The sequence below is a fragment of the Triticum aestivum genome, chromosome 1D (genome assembly GCF_018294505.1).
Source record: "Triticum aestivum cultivar Chinese Spring chromosome 1D, IWGSC CS RefSeq v2.1, whole genome shotgun sequence".
In the NCBI taxonomy this organism is placed as follows: domain Eukaryota; kingdom Viridiplantae; phylum Streptophyta; class Magnoliopsida; order Poales; family Poaceae; genus Triticum; species Triticum aestivum.
In genome coordinates this window covers 437,774,825-437,794,990 of record NC_057796.1, presented here as the reverse complement: position 1 = coordinate 437,794,990, position 20,166 = coordinate 437,774,825, and the positions used below count along the sequence as shown (strand labels likewise).

Sequence of the window (20,166 nt, the reverse complement as noted above, 5' to 3'; positions counted from 1 at the left end):
GGAGAGAGGTGACTATCATAGCAACCGACGTTGGTGCACCGGCGAGGCTCCGAAGACGAAAACGGCATGGAGGGAGGAACCAATTTTTGGCATCACACCGTCGACCTACTTAGCATCGATCAAGGAAGCCTGTGGCACCTTGACACCGGCATTAGGAAAGCTCGATGAGGCGCTAGAGCTCAGGATGGCGGGAGTTTGCGTACGTCATTGGTGGCCTCATGCTCCTTCGACAGATGTGTTTACGGGGAATCAGGCATTGGCGTGGTCGGCAGAAGGGTGGAGCTAGTGGGACGGGGAAGGGTAGTGACAACGATCTGGTCACCAGGATGGCCGGTGGGAGAGGACCAGCATGGATGTGGCAGGTGGCTTGAGGAGCAACTCCTAAGGAGTTAATGGTTTGCAGGGACTTTGTTGTTAAACTTATCCCAACTTCTGATCAAGTGTGCTTATCTACTTGACTTCTGGTGAACCATGCTTATCTTATCTTCACAAATATTGGTTTATACACTAAAAAAAATTGGTCTATAAGATACTCCTCGGTAGAGAAGGAAGCATTCCTAACAGGCTTACTTGAACCCATGTTACAAGCTTGCTGCCATGTGGAATGTTGTGCTTACGGCTCCCCCTTTAGTCAGGTTCCACGGCGTATTTCTGAATGGACACGTAGATATATCTCTCTTATCTTAGGGATGACGTGCCAATTTATTTGTATCTCTTATATCTTAGGTTGACGTGGGAAATTATTCGGTCCAATCTTGAATCCCATCTGTCCGGTCCAATCTTGAATCCCATCTGTCCTTGATTACATGCATACGTAGATATATAAATAGATCGATTGCATTGCCCTTTTCTGGTATCCATAAAATAAGGAGACATGTCGCATTTTCGGAGACGGAGGGTGCATGTTCAATTTTAGCAGGGGCATGCACAGGCTCTGAACACATAGTACAAGGCCAAACATGGCACCGGAAAAGGTGGACGCCGAAGAGGGCCACGCTGCATGCGCGCCATGAATGCCATTTCCGGCCACCGCTAGCTCCGCCTGTTCCTCCTCGCCTCCTACTAGTTTCTTCGTCGCTCTCCCCTTCTTCTTCCCCCTCCGATCATCCAATGATCGCAGAAGAGTAGAATAAAGCATCGATCGAGCGAATAAGCCCAGTAAGTCTAAGCAGCAGTGGGTGCAACATGGCTGGATCCTACGCGGCTACGGCGCTGGCGGCAGCGGGGAGATGCGCGCCCGGGTTCCGCGCGCCGGCGGTCGACGGGCCGAGGCCGCAGCGGTGGGCGCCACCCCCGACACGCTTCGGCGCCGGTCGCCGCCTGCACGCGGCCGTGTCCTCCCGGCACCGCCGGCGTGTGGTCGCCGCCTCCTCCCAGGTAGGCAAGGGCGGCGACCCCTGCATGAAGTTTAACTATACGTGCGATCAAGGGAGTCTCTATTCTATCCATCTGTTCCTTTTCTTGTACTACTTGATTGATCGTACCGTGTTCTTGTCCCTGTGTGCAGAATGGTGGGAGGTTTGGCCTGGGCTCTAACTCTGAACTCCAGGTGGCGTCACGAAACGATCGTTTGTAGTGCAAGTTAACATATGCATGTGCCCTGATACGCGGACGACGGGTCTGATGCTCGCGTGCATGCATGCTTTGCGAATGCAGGTCACCGTGAAACCCGCGGGCTCGGCGGTGGAGGTCGAGCTGGTGGCGACCAACGCCGGCGGCGCGCTCGCGCTGCACTGGGGCGCGCTGCAGTCGGGGAGAAGGTGCACTGCACTGCACGCACATATGTTTCTTCCACTCATTCATTCGTCTGCTTGCTTGATTAGTTCCTACTATGCTTGCTTACGGGGCACTACATGCTTTGGTCGCAGGGAATGGGTGCTGCCGGCCCGGAGGCCGGAGGGGACAAAGACGGTCGACGACGCCGCCCTCAGGACTCCCTTCAAAAGCGTGCGTTTTTGCCTTTTGCCGTACATTCCTTTTCTTTGTGATTTGGCTTCAAAGAAAAGTAAGAGCGGTTTGGAATTTTAGCACCGTATATATCCACGTTTGGAACGCCTTGTGCCGTACATTCCTTCTCCTGTTCTGTTCTTTGAGGTTTGGAATTTTAGCGGTCATAAGAATTGGTTACGTGAGAATTCGTTAAGAGACTCCCATTTGCTTGCCGCATTCAAATGTCAAAAAGTCACGTGGCCGGACAATGTTTTTGTTACTCACTTATTTATTGACGCACTTGTTTTATATTCACTATGCAACGGTGCAAGACAAAGTAAAAAAATGATCATGTTGACTTATCCATTGATTTTTTTTTATGCACACACTCAAACAACCACAAAGATGCACTCACGCAACGCCGATTGAAGACCGGATGGGATATGCGGAGCTTCAAGATTGGCCAAGTCGTCATGGGCGGACCAGAGTTGTGAAGCTTTAAGATTGACGAAATCATCATGAGCGTCTCGCTGTCTATGGAATGCCGTCTCCCATTAAGGAATACTCTGCGTTAATGAGGCATCAAAGTTTTTGTTTGATCCCTCATGGGCTTGCCGTACCACTCTATTGGTTATACTCCAACCATTCATTTTAAGTGGGCTCAAAGGCACTCTCCAAATGTTTGCAACTTGATTGAGAAAAAACATATAGACAATCAATCAACTAACTCAAAGTCGATTAAATCACAAACGCTACTGCACCTAAATAACTTTACCACAATTTTAGGATTTCCATTTTTCACATAACCACCACTCTTACTTCTTGGCATGTCAGATGCCGGGGGGGTACAAGCTCCTTTTCAGAAGGATACTTGGAGTCTCATGAGCCATTCTAGCCTATGTGACATGTCCACATGACAGGGTCCAAAATCGCCACACAGACCATTAATTTGATGTAACACAAGGACGGTGGGGCGAATTGGTCGACCCAACTAGTCAGGATCATCCCTTTGCTTCAACCTCTATGTCATGAAACAATGGCAAAGGCGAGGCTGACATATGGCAAGGTTGATTGAGAATGGCACAAGCAAACAGGCTAAGTCTCGTTAACCAGAAGACGAGGAGATGATGTGTGGCACGAAGGACTTTTATGTGAACTAGCCATGCACGCATGGCCGATCTATAGATCATGGCAAACATGGTAACCGCTCCGAGATGCGACAAATGGAGGCCCCTCACCACATACTAATTATGATATTAATCATTACATGGCTAGTTAGTGGTTATTAAGCCAAAGAGATTAATAACTTAGACAAAATAATATGCCCAATTTGTGAAAGTAAGTTTACGCGGCAAGCCAATAATGCTCAAGCAAATCAATATGATATGCGGTTGCTAGTTTAGTTAGGTTGTTAGCATATGATAAATGTCCTACATGTGAGACTATCTTAGCCAAAACAATTCTATTTCAACACAAAATATAAATCACATACATATGTTCCAATAAATTATTTAACCGGATGTAACATGTGAGGCACATTTGATCCTGACAAAATTATAATGCAACGTCAACATGTCAATGATTCGGTGATAAATTACACATAATATTTTTAATATACTCTAGAATTATTTAGTTATGTATACCTAATCATAAACTAGAAAATGCTATTAGGATATTTTTGAGACCAAACGCTCTGGAGATCTCAACCAAAATATTTATAAGGATACATACAAAAATATATGCAATATGTTCATATGGATATCACAAATTAATCTATGAAAGCATGGCATTTTATTGTATTTTATTATTTTCTCGCATGGGGATGGGGCTTAAAAATATTTTTAAGGCATAATGTGTCAAAGATAATACTTTCATTACAAAAACAATCTAACTTTAGCACACTACATGCACATTTTTCATGGATAGACATTACAATTGTAGCACAAGGAAGACTATTGTTAATATTTATCATATGGTTAATTATCATAAGTATTTGATTAAAAAATATTGATTACTATTCTGATAAATTAAACTCAATTATAAGTAAGTATAAAAGTTTAATACAAATATTTAATTATTAGACTTTTTCATAACAACTTTTGTTTGGATCGACTCACAAAAATTCAGGGCGGTGATAACTCACACGTGGCAAATAATGATGTAATGGTCAAAGCTATAAATTTTCCTTATTCTAAAATTTATTTTGTTGGAATAGATTTTGTGTGAAATTAAGGAATCAATGTGTATTTATTGGCGGCGTCCCTGTTTATATCAAAATAATTAAAGATTGTAATTTTTTAGTCATAAAAATTGTGTCATTGCATTATAAATATTATATAATCATTCTATATCGCAACACGTGAAAGTTTAAACTTCTAAAAAATACATATTTGAGCATTCTATTTTGTATATACATGTCAACGAAAATTTCAATTTTTTTATTAAGAAGTGCTTTAATGAAAATTAATGCTATTATTTTCAACCGAGCAATCTAAATTTTTTATTAAATTATTGTTTCATTCCAAAAGTGTATAATTTGGATATTGACAGTCTCAATTATAACACTTCGTTCTTACATTGTATAAGTATATATTAATAAAAACTATAAAGAAATATATAATATAGAAGTTTTTTCTTGTCAAATCTAAAATATGATTTTTGCCTTACCAATGTTAACACTTTATAGTATTTTAATAGTCAAAGTTACTCAAGTTTGACTATACACTTTCTTTAGAGTCATGTATTCAGAGGTATTACGACAATAGACATCGTCACAACATAACATATACATGACAACTCTAATCATAATTTGTGTATTTAACATTATGTTAGGTAAGAGGTTGCAAAATATTGTAAATACATGACAAAGAGTCAAAGATAGTGCAATTTTTTTATAACAACTATCATATACTCCCTCCGATCCATATTAATTTTCGCTCACTTAGTACAACTTTCTTATACAAAACAAAAGATAAAGTAACTTTGTGGATGGACTCCTAATCCAGTGGCGTCTCATAACCGACGCGAACCTGGGCTGGAATGTTGTTGTCTCACATTCTCCTTAACTAAAAAGCCCCCCTGCTGGTCTTTTTTTAGTGATAAAGCAACTTTTAGTTATACTACAAATCTTTGATTACATGTTGCTAGCAAGTCATACTTTTGCGCATAGTGGAAGTATACATCGAAATTATGTTGAACGAAGTTCACATGCTCGTGAATCTCTGTGTTAAACAACACTAGGAATGGTATCAATTCTCTCGCAAATTATAAATGTCAATTCTTACAGAGATTATGATCAACTGATGTTACATCGATTTATTTGCTGATTTATTTTGTCTTCTGAATACCAGTCTGGTTCCAATTCTACACTGAAAATCGAGATTGATGATCCAGCTCTCCAATCAATCGAGTTTGTTCTCGTCGATGAGGCACAGAACAAATGGTCAGTGTGGCATTCAAGATCGTCATCCAGTTTTACATCTTTATCCATGTGTATGATGCCAACAAACCTACTTGCCTCTTCATTGAACAGGTTCAAAAATAACGGCGAGAACTTCCTAATCCATATACGACCAGGCCACCATCAGGGACAACATTCTGCTCCTGCAGCAACAAACCAAAACTTCTCATCTGAAAAGATCACACGCAAAAACAGAGATGTCATGCAGCTCCTCAGTAAACACACATCCAGTTCCACCGACGTAAGTAAGGCAACAGAAGCTACTCCAGATCGGAATCCCACGGTTCTTGATCTCTTCCTGAAGTCATTACAAGAGAACAATGGTTGCCAAGTCCTCTGCAAAAAGGTCTTCAAACTGGGCGAAAAGGAGATCTTGGTTAGTTCAGATGGATATTCTACTAAACCTTAATCTTATGCTTCTAGCCACATATTGCAATGCGGGCTAAACTATTCTCCCTTTTTGAAGGCATCAATGTCAGAAGTACAAGGAAAGTTCAAAGTTCACTTGGCCACAAATCACGCCGAGCCACTTATTCTCCACTGGGCACTAGCAAAGAAGGCTGGAGAGTGGAAGGTAAAATCATCACAAGATTCCAGGCAAGATTAACAACGAGACTAACATGTAAACTTTTTCCAGGCACCTCCTCCAGGCGTAGCACCTGCTGGTTCAACATTGCTTGAACTGGCATGTGAGAGTTCATTCTCTGATGCTGAACTAGATGGTTTGCATTACCAGGTAAACATAAATTCATCATTGCAGTATTTGTTTCCACTTTGTAATGGTGTCTACATTTGATGGAACTTTTTGTCATGCCAAGGTTCTGGAGATAGAGCTTGATGCCGACAGCTATAAGGGGATGCCATTTGTCCTCCGGTCTAATGAAACATGGATAAAGAACAATACCTCTGACTTTTACCTTGATTTTAGCAGGAGAACTGCCAAGACTTCAGAGGTGAGTTTACATTTCAGCTTTCGACCATATTTCACTTTCTCCCAAATATTAGGCAAGAGTTCCTTCAAAAGTGCTAACAAAATCTCACACCTGCCATGCAGCAGAAGGATAGTAGTGATGCTGGTAAAGGGACTGCAAAGGCTTTGCTAGAAACAATAGCCGATCTAGAGGGAGAGGCCCAAAAATCTTTTATGCATAGGTAAAATGCTAAATGGTGACTATAGTCTATAGTAACACGGTAGTTCTCTGGTACATCAATAAACTGGTGATATTCCTCTACAGATTCAATATAGCATCCGACCTAGTTGAACAAGCAAAAGATGCGGGACAATTGGGTCTTGCTGGACTACTGGTTTGGATGAGATTCATGGCCACGAGGCAACTTATCTGGAACAAGAATTATAATGTGAAGCCACGGTATGCACTTTGTATCCCTCATTTCATCAACCCTACAAAGAAAAAAAATCATCATAATGAAGTTCAGTAGAATGATAATTATAGCATTTCCACCAAACAGAACTCAAGTAGCTTTAATAACGTGTTGCCCCTTCTTACAATTATGCAGTGAGATTAGCCAAGCACAAGATAGGTTCACAGACAATCTTGAAAGTCTCTACAGAACATATCCACAGTACAGGGAGATGCTAAGAATGATATTGGCCGCAGTAGGTCGTGGAGGTCAGGGTGATGTCGGTCAACGTATTCGTGATGAGATTTTGGTAATACAGGTAAGTTTATTCAACTACTTTTATTTGCTGATTTGTTGATGAAAGAGTACACGATACAGGAATAGTATTTTTTTTGCGGGGGTGTACATCAGTTGTTTTCATTGTAGAGAAACAATAACTGCATGGGTGGAATGATGGAAGAATGGCATCAAAAACTACACAACAATACAAGCCCAGACGATGTGGTGATTTGCCAGGTAAGGCATTCATATTTGGATTCTTAGCACCGTAAGGAATTCAGATTTTACGGTACGTATCTGACTATATCTCACGTTTTGCAGGCACTGATGGACTATATGAACAGTGACCTTGACATCAAAGTTTATTGGGATACTTTAAACAAAAATGGTATAACAAAGGAAAGATTAGCAAGCTACGACCACCCTATTCACTCAGAGCCAAATTTAACGAGGGAGCAGAAGGAGGGTCTACTACGCGACTTAACAAACTACATGAGAAGCCTCAAGGTCAGCTTCATTGTGAAAGATATGCTAGTATGTAGCACATAATCTTGCTTAGAAACATCAAGATGGCTGGTAACTCCAGACCTTTTGTTTTATAATGTTCTACTCATCTCCATATGGAAGAAAATGCGAACATGATATAGTGATGTATTTATGGAAATGCCATTTTCCTTATCTTTCCTGGACTGCTATGTGTGACTATAATTCTAATATCACAGGCTGTTCACTCCGGTGCTGATCTAGAATCTGCTATAGGAACCTGTACAGGGTACACGTCAGAGGTACCATAATATATCAGCTAAATTAATGAAACCGTGTTCGGATTAGTTATGACAATATTTCCTTGTTACAGAGTCAGGGTTTCATGGTTGGTGTCGAAGTGAATCCTGTAAAGGGATTACCATCTGGATTTTCTGTAAATATGCTTAAACTTCCCTTCTAATACATTATTATTCTATTATCTGTAACATATGAAGGCATGTTTGTGTTGATATTCATCATTTGGGCACAGGAATTGCTTAAGTTTGTCCTTGACCACATTGAGGATAAATCAGTGGAATCACTTGTTGAGGTAACACTGCTGTTTGAAGACTCCTTACTTACATCAAATTTTCAGGCATTCATTTTCCTATTGCACCAGTGCTATTAAACAATACAGACATTATAGTTCAGTAATATTAATTGCTATCTTACAGGGTCTCTTGGAGGCAAGAGCTGCGCTTCGCCCTTTGCTCCTAGGCTCAACGGATCGCTTGAAGGATCTCATATTTTTGGACATTGCTCTTGATTCTACTGTTAGGACAGCAGTTGAAAGGTCATATGAAAATCTGAACAATGCATCACCTCAGGTTAACTAAACATATCTCGCTGTTTCTTCCCATTTACAAAGATAAATGTTTGTTACTTTGGCATGCGTACTGTCTCATAATCATCTCCTTTTCATCCAGAAACTCATGTACTTCATCAGTCTAGTTGTTGAAAATCTTGCGTTGTCCACTGATGACAATGAGGATCTCCTATACTGCTTAAAGGTACAAACTTCCGCACAACCATGATTTTGCTGTGTGTTATTTTGATCTTACACAAGATGAGCAAGGTGCATTCAAAGAAAACAATTATTGATTTGGTGATCAAACAACTTCCTTTTTGCTTGTAAAACCACATGTTGATAGTACAAATGGACAAATATATTTTTTGTGGGTCTTGCTGCACATGACAGTGTTCTTATTTGTTTCTTAAAGGGATGGAACCATGCCCTTGAAATGTCAAACAAATCTGATAATCAGTGGGCATTGTATGCAAAAGCATTTCTAGACAGAACTAGACTTGCACTTGCAACCAAGGGAGAAGAATACCATAATATTCTTCAGCCTTCAGCAGAATACCTTGGTTCGTTACTTGGAATTGAGCAATGGACAGTAAGTGCTTCCATCAATCATACTTTATTTTACTTTATTTTCCTATCTGCATACATGTATTAAATATCATATCTACAGCTTAACATATTTACGGAGGAAATTATCCGTAGTGGATCAGCCGCTTCATTGTCCTTACTCCTCAATCGTCTCGACCCTGTTCTTAGGAACGTTGCAAACCTAGGAAGGTAAGACACATAATTTTATTACTGCCACTATAATATCTATATTAGTCTTGCATTATTGTACCTTTTAAGATGATAGCCTCAAAGTTATATGGAAGCTGATCCCAATCTCTAAATAGCATCTTATATATTTTAACAGTTGGCAGATCATAAGCCCAGTTGAAGTAGCGGGGTATGTGGTTGCCGTAGACCAACTGCTCACTGTTCAAGACAAATCTTATGACAAACCCACAGTTTTGGTGGTAAAAGGTGTCAAGGGAGAGGAGGAAATACCTGACGGCGTTGTCGCCGTCCTTACTCCAGATATGCCCGATGTATTGTCCCATGTCTCAGTTCGAGCAAGGAATAGCAAGGTCATCTCTCTTAACAAAACCGTTTGGACGCTAATAATTCTATTTATTACTCTAGTCTACCATATATGCTAGATAATAATCGATTCCTTCCTTTGAAGGTATTGTTTGCCACATGCTTTGACCCAAATATCTTCTCTGAACTTCAACAAAATGAAGGCAAGGTACTTTCACTAAAGCCAGGTTCTGTAGATATAAACTACAGGTAATATTTATTCTTTACATCATAGCCATACCAAGTCATCGCCGAGAATTTTATTTGATATGCCTAACATCTACCTGTCTGCACATTTAATAGAGAGATTGCAGAGAATGAACTAGTTTCAAGTTCCCCTGATACAGCAGATGGTCAATCAGCACCATCTCTGTCACTAGTGAAGAAGCAATTTGTTGGAAAATATGCAATATCTGCTGACGAATTCTCTGATGAAAAGGTCATTACTCCAATGCCGTTCTGAATTTCTGATCTTACCTATGGATCATGCATCTTTACTTTCTGAAAATGATCATACCACGGAGCATATTCATATTCTATTACAAATAAATTATGCATATTTTGTATTATTCAAGCATATATTTTTTATTAGGTCGGAGCTAAATCTCGGAATATAGCTTACCTCAACGGAAAGGTGCCATCATGGGTCAGTGTCCCAACGTCAGTTGCACTCCCATTTGGAACCTTCGAAACAGTTTTGTCTGATAAGACTAACAAGGTTGGTACCATATCACTAGATTAATATTACTCTCGCAAATGCATCATACTAAGCATCACAGGGCTTCCACTTCTGAAGCAATACTATGCATTTACTGTTTTTCTAAACTATATAGCATGTTTGACGCAACTACTAAAAAAATTCTTGGTGAACTGTCAGATGTCTACTAACCAAAGACCATGTTAAGTTATGGTGTGGTTTTCGAGAACTACTGAACTGGCATAATAATACTCAATGCATTTATGGTTCATTAATTTTCAATTGGCAGGAAGTAGCCGGAAAGGTACAGATCCTAACGGACAAGCTCAATCAAGGAGAATTTGGTGCTCTTAATGAAATCCGAAATGTTCTGCTGAACCTAACAGCTCCTATTGATCTGGTAACAGACTATTCCCTACCTGCAAGGGTTTGTTTGTAACATAATCCTACTTGAACAGTTCTTTTGTAAGCTCCCAAATTCAACTGCAACAGTTTGTTTTTGCAACATAATCCTACTTGTAACAGTTCCTTTGTAAGCTCCCTAATTCAAAATATGAATGATTACACTGATTTATTTTCAGGTGAAGGAGCTCAAGGAGAAGATGCAAGGTTCTGGAATGCCCTGGCCTGGAGATGAAGGTGAACAGCGTTGGGAACAAGCATGGATGGCAATCAAAAAGGTGACATAGCTGATACTAGAATCCATTATAGACAATATTCATAAATTACCGAAAAAGGCTTTCGCCCCGCGTTTATATATACACCAACCACAGAATCCACAGTACAAAAACACACGCCACGCCACCGCAATACACGCACACACCCAGGGCGGGATACAAAGGCGCTGAGCGCTAGCAACACCATCCCTAGCACTACCACACAAAAAATGAAGCTACATATGACGAACCATGCCACTCCAAGCGGCGCCTTCAAGAACGGGAACGACACCCGCGCGCCGCCACCGCCCGATCCAAGGATCAGAGTTTCCCCCGGCAGCCACATGACGCGGGAATGATAGCCGCGACGACGCCTTCAAGAAGGGAACGATCTTCGCCGCCGCCGGTCCGTCCGAAGAAGAACAGTTTTCACCTCGGCCAACACTCACCACCACCGAACGCCGCACCCCGGCAACCACGCCGCCCACACGGCCATGAGCCGGGCAGCACCAAGGCACTGGCTCTGCCCACGAGCACCGCGCTACCACCACCAGGGCCGCCGCCCCAGCATCCAAGACCTCGACACCACCTCACCCGAGACCCGTCGCACCCCAACGAAAGAGACGAGCGGAAAGGTCCCACCTTTCGCCCTCCTGGGCGACCCCCAGCGTTGAGACCCAATAGGCCGGCCAAAACTGGCATCCACCGACCCGTCCTGCAACCCCGAGCGCGATACGAGCTCGGTCCTGCTGCATCGAGAGGGGGACGAGGTCAGTCCTGTTGCACCGTGCGCGAGACAAGCTCGGTCCTGCTGCATCGGGCGCGGGACGAGCTCGGTCCTGCAGCACCGGGGCGCGAGACGAGCGGTGGACCGCAGCTGGGAGAGGACCAGCCCATTGATGGGAGTAACGCCCGGGCGACGAGGAGATGGGGTGAAGGCCGAAACGGCCCGACCGCAGACGAGCCGACGCCGGAGAAGCCGGCCGCTGCCGCGAACAGATCCGTCGAGCTACCGTGGAGCCGCCACGACACCGGGAGGCCATCACCGAGACCTTCCCACGCCGCCGCCCACGGCCGGAGCAGCGGCCACGCCCGGCCGCTGTCCAACCCGCGCCGCCTGCCGGAACACTCGCATCAGATCCGGCCGGCACGCCCCCACCTCCACCAGCACCAGCCCGCCTCCGACCCCGACCGAGAGGAGAAGGAGGCCGAGCCATGGCCCGAAGAGAAGGGGTCCACCGGGACCCGCCCGCTGCAGCCCGTGGTCAGATCTGGACCACCGCCGCCACCAGACGTGCCGCCCCCGGAGCCCCGCCCGTCGCTAGGCAACAGCAGCAGGCGGCTCCTCAGCCTCGCCGGAGCAGCAGCCCGCCAAGGCAGAGCGCCCTCCGGCCCACGCTGTCGCAGCCCGAGCCGGCCGCCAAGGGGATCTGGACTGATAGGAGCCAACCCCGCCATCTCCGCCTCGCCAGCCGCCCATCCATTCGCGCAGCCGCCGCCGCTCCACCGGCAGGCCGCGCCACCAGCACGGCCGCCCGGGTCGCCGCCGCGCCGCCCCGCGCGAGCGACGCGCCCCTGCCAAGCTGTCGCGTACGCGCCGCGAGCAACAGGGGAGGGGGCTAGAAGACCCCGCCGCCGCCGACGCCGACCGGGCTTCGCCCGGCGGCGCCCTCCGGCGGCGGCGAGGAGGAGAGGAGGTGAGGAAGAGGGCTGGTCCGGCGGCGGCTAGGGTTCGCCCTGCCGCCCGCGGGAGCGGCTCGGGCGAGACGAAAGAGCCCACGATTCTTTCAGATCTATCCAAGCCGTTCAGTCTGGTTTTCCACCTTCAGGCATCAATTTCATATTCACAAATTAGCGAGACTGAAAAATCCCGTCTTGCATACTGTCAGGTGTGGGCCTCAAAATGGAATGAAAGAGCATACTTCAGCACCCGGAAAGTGAAGCTTGATCATGCCAACCTTTGCATGTCGGTTCTTGTGCAAGAAGTTGTGAGTGCAGACTACGCTTTCGTGATACATACTACCAACCCATCATCTGGAGAGTCTTCAGAAATATACGCTGAAGTTGTTAAAGGGCTTGGGGAGACCCTTGTGGGAGCCTATCCTGGTCGTGCAATGAGCTTCGTCTGCAAGAAGGATAATCTTGACTCTCCCAAGGTAAACCAATATTACTAGCAATTATTATTTTCTCTGTACTGTCTACTAAAATTTTGTTTTAGGTATTGGGATATCCAAGCAAGCCAATTGGCCTCTTCATAAAGAAGTCGGTCATCTTCCGTTCTGACTCAAATGGTGAGGACTTGGAAGGCTATGCTGGGGCTGGACTCTATGACAGGTGACTGAAAATCTTTCATGATACGCGATTGTACATTTTAAATTCTTCTTTTCTATGGGAGTCGCAGGTAATCATTTGCTGTTCTTTCTGTAGTGTGCCTATGGACAAGGAAGAAGAAGTGGTTCTGGACTACACAAATGATCCCCTCATTACAGATTGCAGTTTCCGTAATTCAATACTCTCAAACATTGCACGTGCTGGTCATGCTATTGAGGAGCTCTATGGGTCTCCACAGGATATTGAAGGAGTGGTGAGGGATGGAAAGATCTACGTTGTGCAGACACGGCCACAAATGTGATTTACTGTTTACAGAAGTACGGTATAGAATATGCATGACAGCCCGTGCATCTTATAGAGTTCCCCAATTGTGCAATGTACTAAAACATGCACATACATTTTTGGTGTTGGTATACGATGGCAAGTTAGAGAATAATAAAAGGAGGGTGTGATTTATCCCCAAGCATATAGAACTACAGAGTAATAAGAGTGCACTACGAAGAAACCTATCCATATAAGAAGTTCCAAAGATCTCTGACAGAAAAGAATGCAGCCTGCAAATGAAGATTAGAAGTGCTATTGCTTGAAAGAGAAGCACTGCTCTTGGGATGACTGAGATAAACAGGTCAAATCTATTTCTACTGATTTCAGGCCATTAAAAGAAACAAAGGCAACTGAGTTGTAATAAGGTAACTGGTAATGGCTGGCAGTTATTGGCTATTGCAGATAAGTTCACAAAGTCCTCTGATTCCTCGACCGGTGGATTATGGTCCATGGTCATAGGGTTGGTGCTAGTATGGTGGAGATGCAACTGTGAGGCAGGTTCAATGTGGATGGCCTCGGGTTTTTCTTTCTTTTTGTGTAAGTCGATCAGTTGTAATGCTTGCCATTGTGTTTAATAATAAATAAAATGTTTGCATCAATTGATGCAGGGGCCGAGGGTTTCCCTCTTTTCCAGAAATAAATTCTCTTGGCCACCTGTCCTTCTAATTCTTCACCACCACAGGTTCCCACCTAAATGTTTTCACATAATTGCTTTAGTCCAGGTGATAATGTGTGCGAATCATCACCTCGACATCCCAGGGTCGAGATGAAATATATTTTTGCACTAAGTTTTTTAATTCAAAATTCACTTGAAAGTTTCGAGCAGAAAAATACCGAAATTTTAAGATTTTCCGGAAACTGGTTCTCTTGTTCCCTCGTGAAAAAAAAAAGCAAAATTGAGAAAAACAAAACTTGTTCAAACACGTGCCTAGATCGAAGTCATCCTTTTGCATGGGGAAAAAACTCAATAGATCTCAACAGTATCCCTGGAGATTGGATCGACTGCAGAAATAGCCTTCATCGCAAAGGCGACACCTTTCCCCCAACTTATCTGCAACATAGTGGAGATGCAACCGTGAGGCAGGTCCAATGTGGATGGCCCCGGGGTTTTTTTCTTTGTAAGTTGACCGGTTTGAATGCTTGTCATTGTTTTAATAATAAATAATATGTGTGCATCAATCGATGCAGAGACTGGGGTTTTTCCTCCTTTTTGGAAAAAAAATACTCTTGGCTGTCTCTCCTTCTAATTCTTCATCACCACAGTTTCGCACCTAAATGGCGTGCCTAGATCGAAGTCATCCTTTGCATGGGTAAAAACCTCAATCCTTCTCAACAGTATCCCTGGAGATTAGGTCGGCTGCAGAAATGGCCTTCATCATGAGGGCGAGACATTGTCCCCAACTCTTCATCATCGTCACCCATGTTCTCTAATAACCTATTGTCGAAGCCCACTAACACGACTTCTCCTCAATCCAATATGCCCCCATCTGTGATATTCAGGTGGCTTCTCATCAAGGGCAATCTCAATACCAAGGCTAAATTGTACTGCAGAAACATCTCTCAGTGCCACTTCTTGAAAATTTGGAATGCCCACAACGCCAAAGTGTTCAGGAATGTGGATTGCATGGACTATGTTGTCTGCACCCTAACCGCACTGTTTGGACTTGTATGTTTAAAGAACGTAGTGACAAGACCGTCGCTATGTCTTGGAAGCAATACCTGTCCTCACATGCTTAGTGAGAAGGTCACATGCTTCATGCTTGTGTGCCCCTATACAACTTTCGCTCTGGTTAATGTATTCAGGTGGTCTGGTGCCTATTTACCAAATGCATAAGCTTTTAGCATGAATCAAATGGATAGACACAACATTAGTCATTACTGACTCAAATTAAATTCAACAGATATGATCCATTATCAATTAAAAAACGCCATAAAATTGCGACAACAATGACAACAGGAGACATAGTGCTCTCACCTGATTCCTGAAACAAGTGGACAGAAGATGAGAGAGCATCCTGGCAACAAAACGTTCCTTTTCATGACCCACCACTCAAGGTAATTCCTTTCAGGGTGAGAAGACAAGGCAACTCCATGTCTCACTCTGCACCTTCATAGTGCCTGCAGTCTGCAGATCAGCGGCAGACACTGTATTATGGTCAAGCGTAAAGTTCTTCTTGGTACACATCAGAACTTAAGCCGCTATACATTCAGCACCTTGCCCATGTATTGTCGAAAGAAGTCCCTCGCTGGGGTCCTGTGAGCACCATCAGAAGCAGGGAGCATTACGTCAAACACCTTGCGGCCATGGCGTCCACACGGGAGCCCGCACGTGCCCCGACCGGTACACACGACGAGTGCTGACTACCGGAAAGCGTGAGACGGAAAACACACAGCGCCGCACCGCCGCCCTCCCTCCTCCTCCGGTGCTCCCGGCCTCCCCCTCCGCCGCCGGTCTACTCTCCAGAAGTCTACTGCAGGCCCGGGCTGACGGTCTGGCGCGTCCATTCTTTTCCTCCCTGTACCGGGCCTTCAGTTTGGCCCAGTATCAAGGTAACGCGAGAACGAACCGATGTCGGATACAGTAGTACCACACCGCTTACGAACAGGGACCCGGACCGATTTATAAGCTGGTTTGTAGGCTTTGTGTTCACCATTCAGCATGGATGGTGAGCTATCTCAAAAACAATGAACAAAGAATAATTGTGATTTCATCATGGCTTTGCTCATTCAAGGGTGATTTCCTTGACATGAGCACATGACATGTTTACCTGCACGCTTTTTTTTTCTATGTCTGTCTAAAACTAACTTTTTTATGTCCAGACTAAAATGATACATTTGATCTTTTTTTTTAATTCATTGTGGATAGAAGTTTTTTTTCCCCTGATTTGATTTCTTATTTCACTATTCTGGGTATCAGAAAGAATATATATCTTCTATAACACTATGCTTCCTATTTTTAAAGAGCACACATTTAATTGAGGTCTTCAACTGAAATTGGGTCATTCAATTTTGACTGAGACAATAATTTCTCAAAGCTGTCTCGTTCAATTCTTTTATACTATACACTATGCTTCCCAATTTTAAGTCCAAAAAAACAATTAAGGTCTTCAACTTAGAATTAGATCAGTCGATTTTGACCGGGTCGACGATTCTCAAAGAGCTCTCCCATTTAATTCTTTTAATTTACTATGTTCGCTAACTTTGAAGCTCTTTCATTAAACTGAGGTATTCAATTTTGAATTTGGTTACGATTTTGACCATGCCAACAACCCTTCATAACTTCTTAACGATGCATGCGTTGCACGCCCACGCTTACAAGTTCCTTTAAAAATTGCCATGCAACAACAAAAGAGAATTGACATGTTATAGACAATCATTTGCTATGGTATAGTAGAGAAAAATTTCTTACATGTCCAATAAATTGTCATGCTACAACAGGACAAAGTTGTCATTATGTGTTTAGAATTTCAGTAATTGCCATGCTACATCATAGATGAATGTCATGCTGATGTCATGCTACACATGGATTGTTTAGGGAGGGTAGGCGGGAGCAAACATTTGTGTCGTTCACTCCAAAAGGTGGATCGAAGCGAGTGGTGTACACACAAAGATTGCTGTTAGAATTAATGGGCTAGGCCCATAGCAATTTCTGAAATCTCAAAGCCCATGTGTAAAATGGCAAGTGGTGGTGCTAAGTTTAGTCCCACCTTGGAAGTTGAAGAGGAGTTGGACCTCTTTATATAGTGGGTTCTCTCCACCACTCTAAGTGGTGTGTGAGAAGAGAAAGGGAAAACCACACGCGCGCTCGCTCGCCTCGCCTCGCCGGGCCGGGCCGGGCCGGGCCGTGGCGTGGCGTGGCGTGGCGGCGCGTACATGCGACATGCGCGTGAATGGTCCGCCGAAATCCGGTCCGTCTCCTTGCAGGAGCACATACCGGCTGCGGCCAGAGACACACCGAAAAACACCTAGGGTTTTGCCTCATCTCACAACTTGCGCAGCCATCGTAGTCTACTCCATCCCAAGCGCCGGCGTGCATCGGCGCGTGGGAGAGCAGGTCTCCGGAACCGTTCGTCTTTGCGATCCTGCACCGGGAGAGGACGAATTAGGTTTTTGGGAAGCGCTGTGCGCGACTGCTCAAATTCGTCATCACGGGTCGTCTTCCGTCCAAGTCGGGCGGTGCTACTCATCGTCGTATTCATCGCCGTCAGCAGCAGATCGTCGCCAACATCGTCATCAACACTGTCGCACCCATAATAGCTAACGATCAGTACGTCCAACATCCTCTGTTCATGTCTGTTTCTACAGCTATTGTTACGTGTTTGCTGCTGTTATGCATGTCTTGTTGTTCTTCTAGTTTGCTAGATTATTGCATGCTAGTATCTCTTCTAGTCATGAATTATTTACTGGAATTAATCATGAACTTGCCTAATATTCCAACAATCCAAAAACCTAATTATAGGCAATTTCCTGAGTTAACTATGGCTGGATTCGCTGATGCACTGAGGCCGGATAAGTTTACCGGTGTGCACTTTAAGAGGTGGCAGGTGAAGACCACGCTCTGGCTTACTGCTCTGAAAGTTTTCCACGCTAGTGTTGGTGCTCCAGAGGGAATGACCGACGAAGATCGGAGAAAATTCCAGGAAGCCAATACTATGTTTGTGGGATGCATTCTGAGTGTTCTTGCTGACCGTCTGTGTGATGTGTACATGCACATAAACGACGGAAAAATTCTGTGGGATGCACTGAATGCAAAATTCGGTGGAACATATGCAGGCAGTGAACTGTACATCATGGAGAGTTTTCATGACTACAAGATGGTGAATAACCGTTCTGTGGTTGAACAAGCTCATGAGATACAGTGCATTGTGAAGGAACTTGAACTCCTTAAATGTGTTCTACCCGACAAATTCGTGGCTGGGTGCATGATTGCAAAGTTGCCTCCTTCATGGAGGAATTTCGCCACAACTCTGAAGCATAAGAGACAGGAGATATCAGTTGAAAATCTGATTGGATCTCTTGATGTTGAGGAAAAAGCTCGGGCTAAAGATACTACTGAAAAAGGAGGTGAGGTTCAGCCTACTGCTAACATGGTGCAGAGGTACCCACAGAACAAGAACAAAGGGAAGAACAAACCTGTTTTCAACAAGCCTACCAAGACTACTACCTTCAAGAAGAAGAAGTTCAACAAGGCTGAGCTAGAGTGCTACGCCTGTGGGAAGCCTGGACACTTTTCCAAGGAATGCCCTGAACGTGCAGACCGCAGAGGGAAAACAAGCTCCAAGACTGTCAACATGGTGACCGCTAGCAATACTGATGGGTATGGTAATTTACCTATTGTGCTTTCAGTATTTCAATCATCTTCGTGGTGGATTGATTCGGGTGCTAACGTTCATGTGTGTGCTGACATCTCCCTGTTTACTTCTTATCAGGTCGCAAGGGATTCTTCCGTCCTAATGGGGAATGGGTCACATGCTTCTGTTCGTGGCATTGGCACGGTGGATCTGAAGTTTACTTCGGGAAAGATCGTGCAACTAAGGAACGTGCAGCATGTCCCTACTATGAACAAGAATCTAGTTAGCGGCTCCCTTCTATGTCGAGATGGATTTAAGGTAGTTTTAGAGTCCAATAAAGTAATCGTGTCAAGATTTGGACAATTTATAGGAAAAGGCTATGAGTGCGGAGGCTTGTTCCGCTTTTCTCTTTCAGATTTTTGCAATAAGTCAATAAACCAAATTTGTGCTAATGTTAATGATGATGCAAGTATTTGGCACTCTCGTTTATGTCATATTAATTTTGGTTTAATGTCTCGGCTATCCAGCATGAGTTTAATTCCGAACTTCACAGTTGCCAAAGGTTCTAAGTGCCATAGTTGTGTGCAATCTAAGCAACCTCGAAAGCCTCATAAGGCTGCCGAGGAGAGAAACTTGGCACCTCTAGAACTCATACATTCTGATCTTTGTGAGATGAATGGTGTGTTGACAAAAGGTGGAAAGAGATATTTCATGACTTTGATTGATGATGCGACTAGATTTTGCTATGTTTATTTGTTGCAAACTAAAGATGAAGCATTAGACTACTTTAAAATCTATAAAGCTGAAGTTGAAAATCAACTAGAGAGAAAGATCAAGCGTCTTAGGTCCGATCGTGGTGGAGAATATTTTCCAAAAGTTTTTGATGAATTTTGTGAGGAACATGGTATTATTCATGAGAGGACGCCTCCCTATTCACCTCAATCAAATGGAGTGGCCGAGAGGAAAAATCGCACATTGACTGACTTGGTGAATGCCATGTTAGACACTGCTGGTTTATCTAAGGCATGGTGGGGGGAGGCTCTATTGACTTCATGTCATGTCCTGAACAGAGTTCCCAACAATAATAAAGAGAAAACCCCTTATGAGGAGTGGGTTGCGAGAAAACCATCACTTTCTTATTTGCGCACTTGGGGATGTTTGGCAAAGGTCAATATTCCTATTCCTAAGAAACGCAAACTTGGACCAAAGACAGTGGATTGTGTCTTTCTAGGGTATGCTCAACGGAGCATTGCTTATAGGTTTTTAGTGGTAAAATCTGAAGTATCTGATATGCATGTTGATACTATAATGGAATCTCGTGATGCAACATTTTTTGAGAACATATTTCCTATGAAAGATATGCATAGCATTGCTAGATTTTCTTCTGA

At 43.9% G+C, this 20,166-nt stretch overlaps 1 protein-coding gene and 1 long non-coding RNA gene across 2 annotated transcripts; one reads left to right on the top strand and one right to left on the bottom strand.

Moving 5' to 3' along the window:
- Nucleotides 1-883: 883 nt before the first annotated feature.
- Nucleotides 884-14,153, top strand: LOC123182695 (alpha-glucan water dikinase, chloroplastic). Its single transcript, XM_044595351.1, has 30 exons — nucleotides 884-1,377; nucleotides 1,508-1,549; nucleotides 1,657-1,760; nucleotides 1,869-1,947; nucleotides 5,280-5,371; nucleotides 5,462-5,765; nucleotides 5,856-5,963; nucleotides 6,027-6,125; nucleotides 6,208-6,342; nucleotides 6,444-6,541; nucleotides 6,625-6,759; nucleotides 6,908-7,070; nucleotides 7,178-7,267; nucleotides 7,352-7,537; nucleotides 7,753-7,815; nucleotides 7,887-7,949; nucleotides 8,046-8,105; nucleotides 8,230-8,382; nucleotides 8,482-8,565; nucleotides 8,776-8,952; nucleotides 9,031-9,137; nucleotides 9,274-9,487; nucleotides 9,586-9,689; nucleotides 9,783-9,918; nucleotides 10,072-10,197; nucleotides 10,466-10,576; nucleotides 10,758-10,856; nucleotides 12,722-12,988; nucleotides 13,051-13,166; nucleotides 13,260-14,153. The coding sequence occupies exons 1-30, from the start codon at nucleotides 1,186-1,188 to the stop codon at nucleotides 13,462-13,464; spliced, it is 3,912 nt and encodes a 1,303-aa protein (XP_044451286.1). The 5' UTR covers nucleotides 884-1,185; the 3' UTR covers nucleotides 13,465-14,153.
- Nucleotides 6,667-16,014, bottom strand: LOC123182696 (uncharacterized). The gene is made up of 3 exons (XR_006492283.1): nucleotides 15,702-16,014; nucleotides 15,463-15,612; nucleotides 6,667-6,791 (listed from the first exon to the last, which is right to left on the bottom strand). It is a non-coding gene; the product is annotated as an uncharacterized lncRNA (long non-coding RNA).
- Between the last annotated feature and the right edge of the window lie 4,152 nt (nucleotides 16,015-20,166).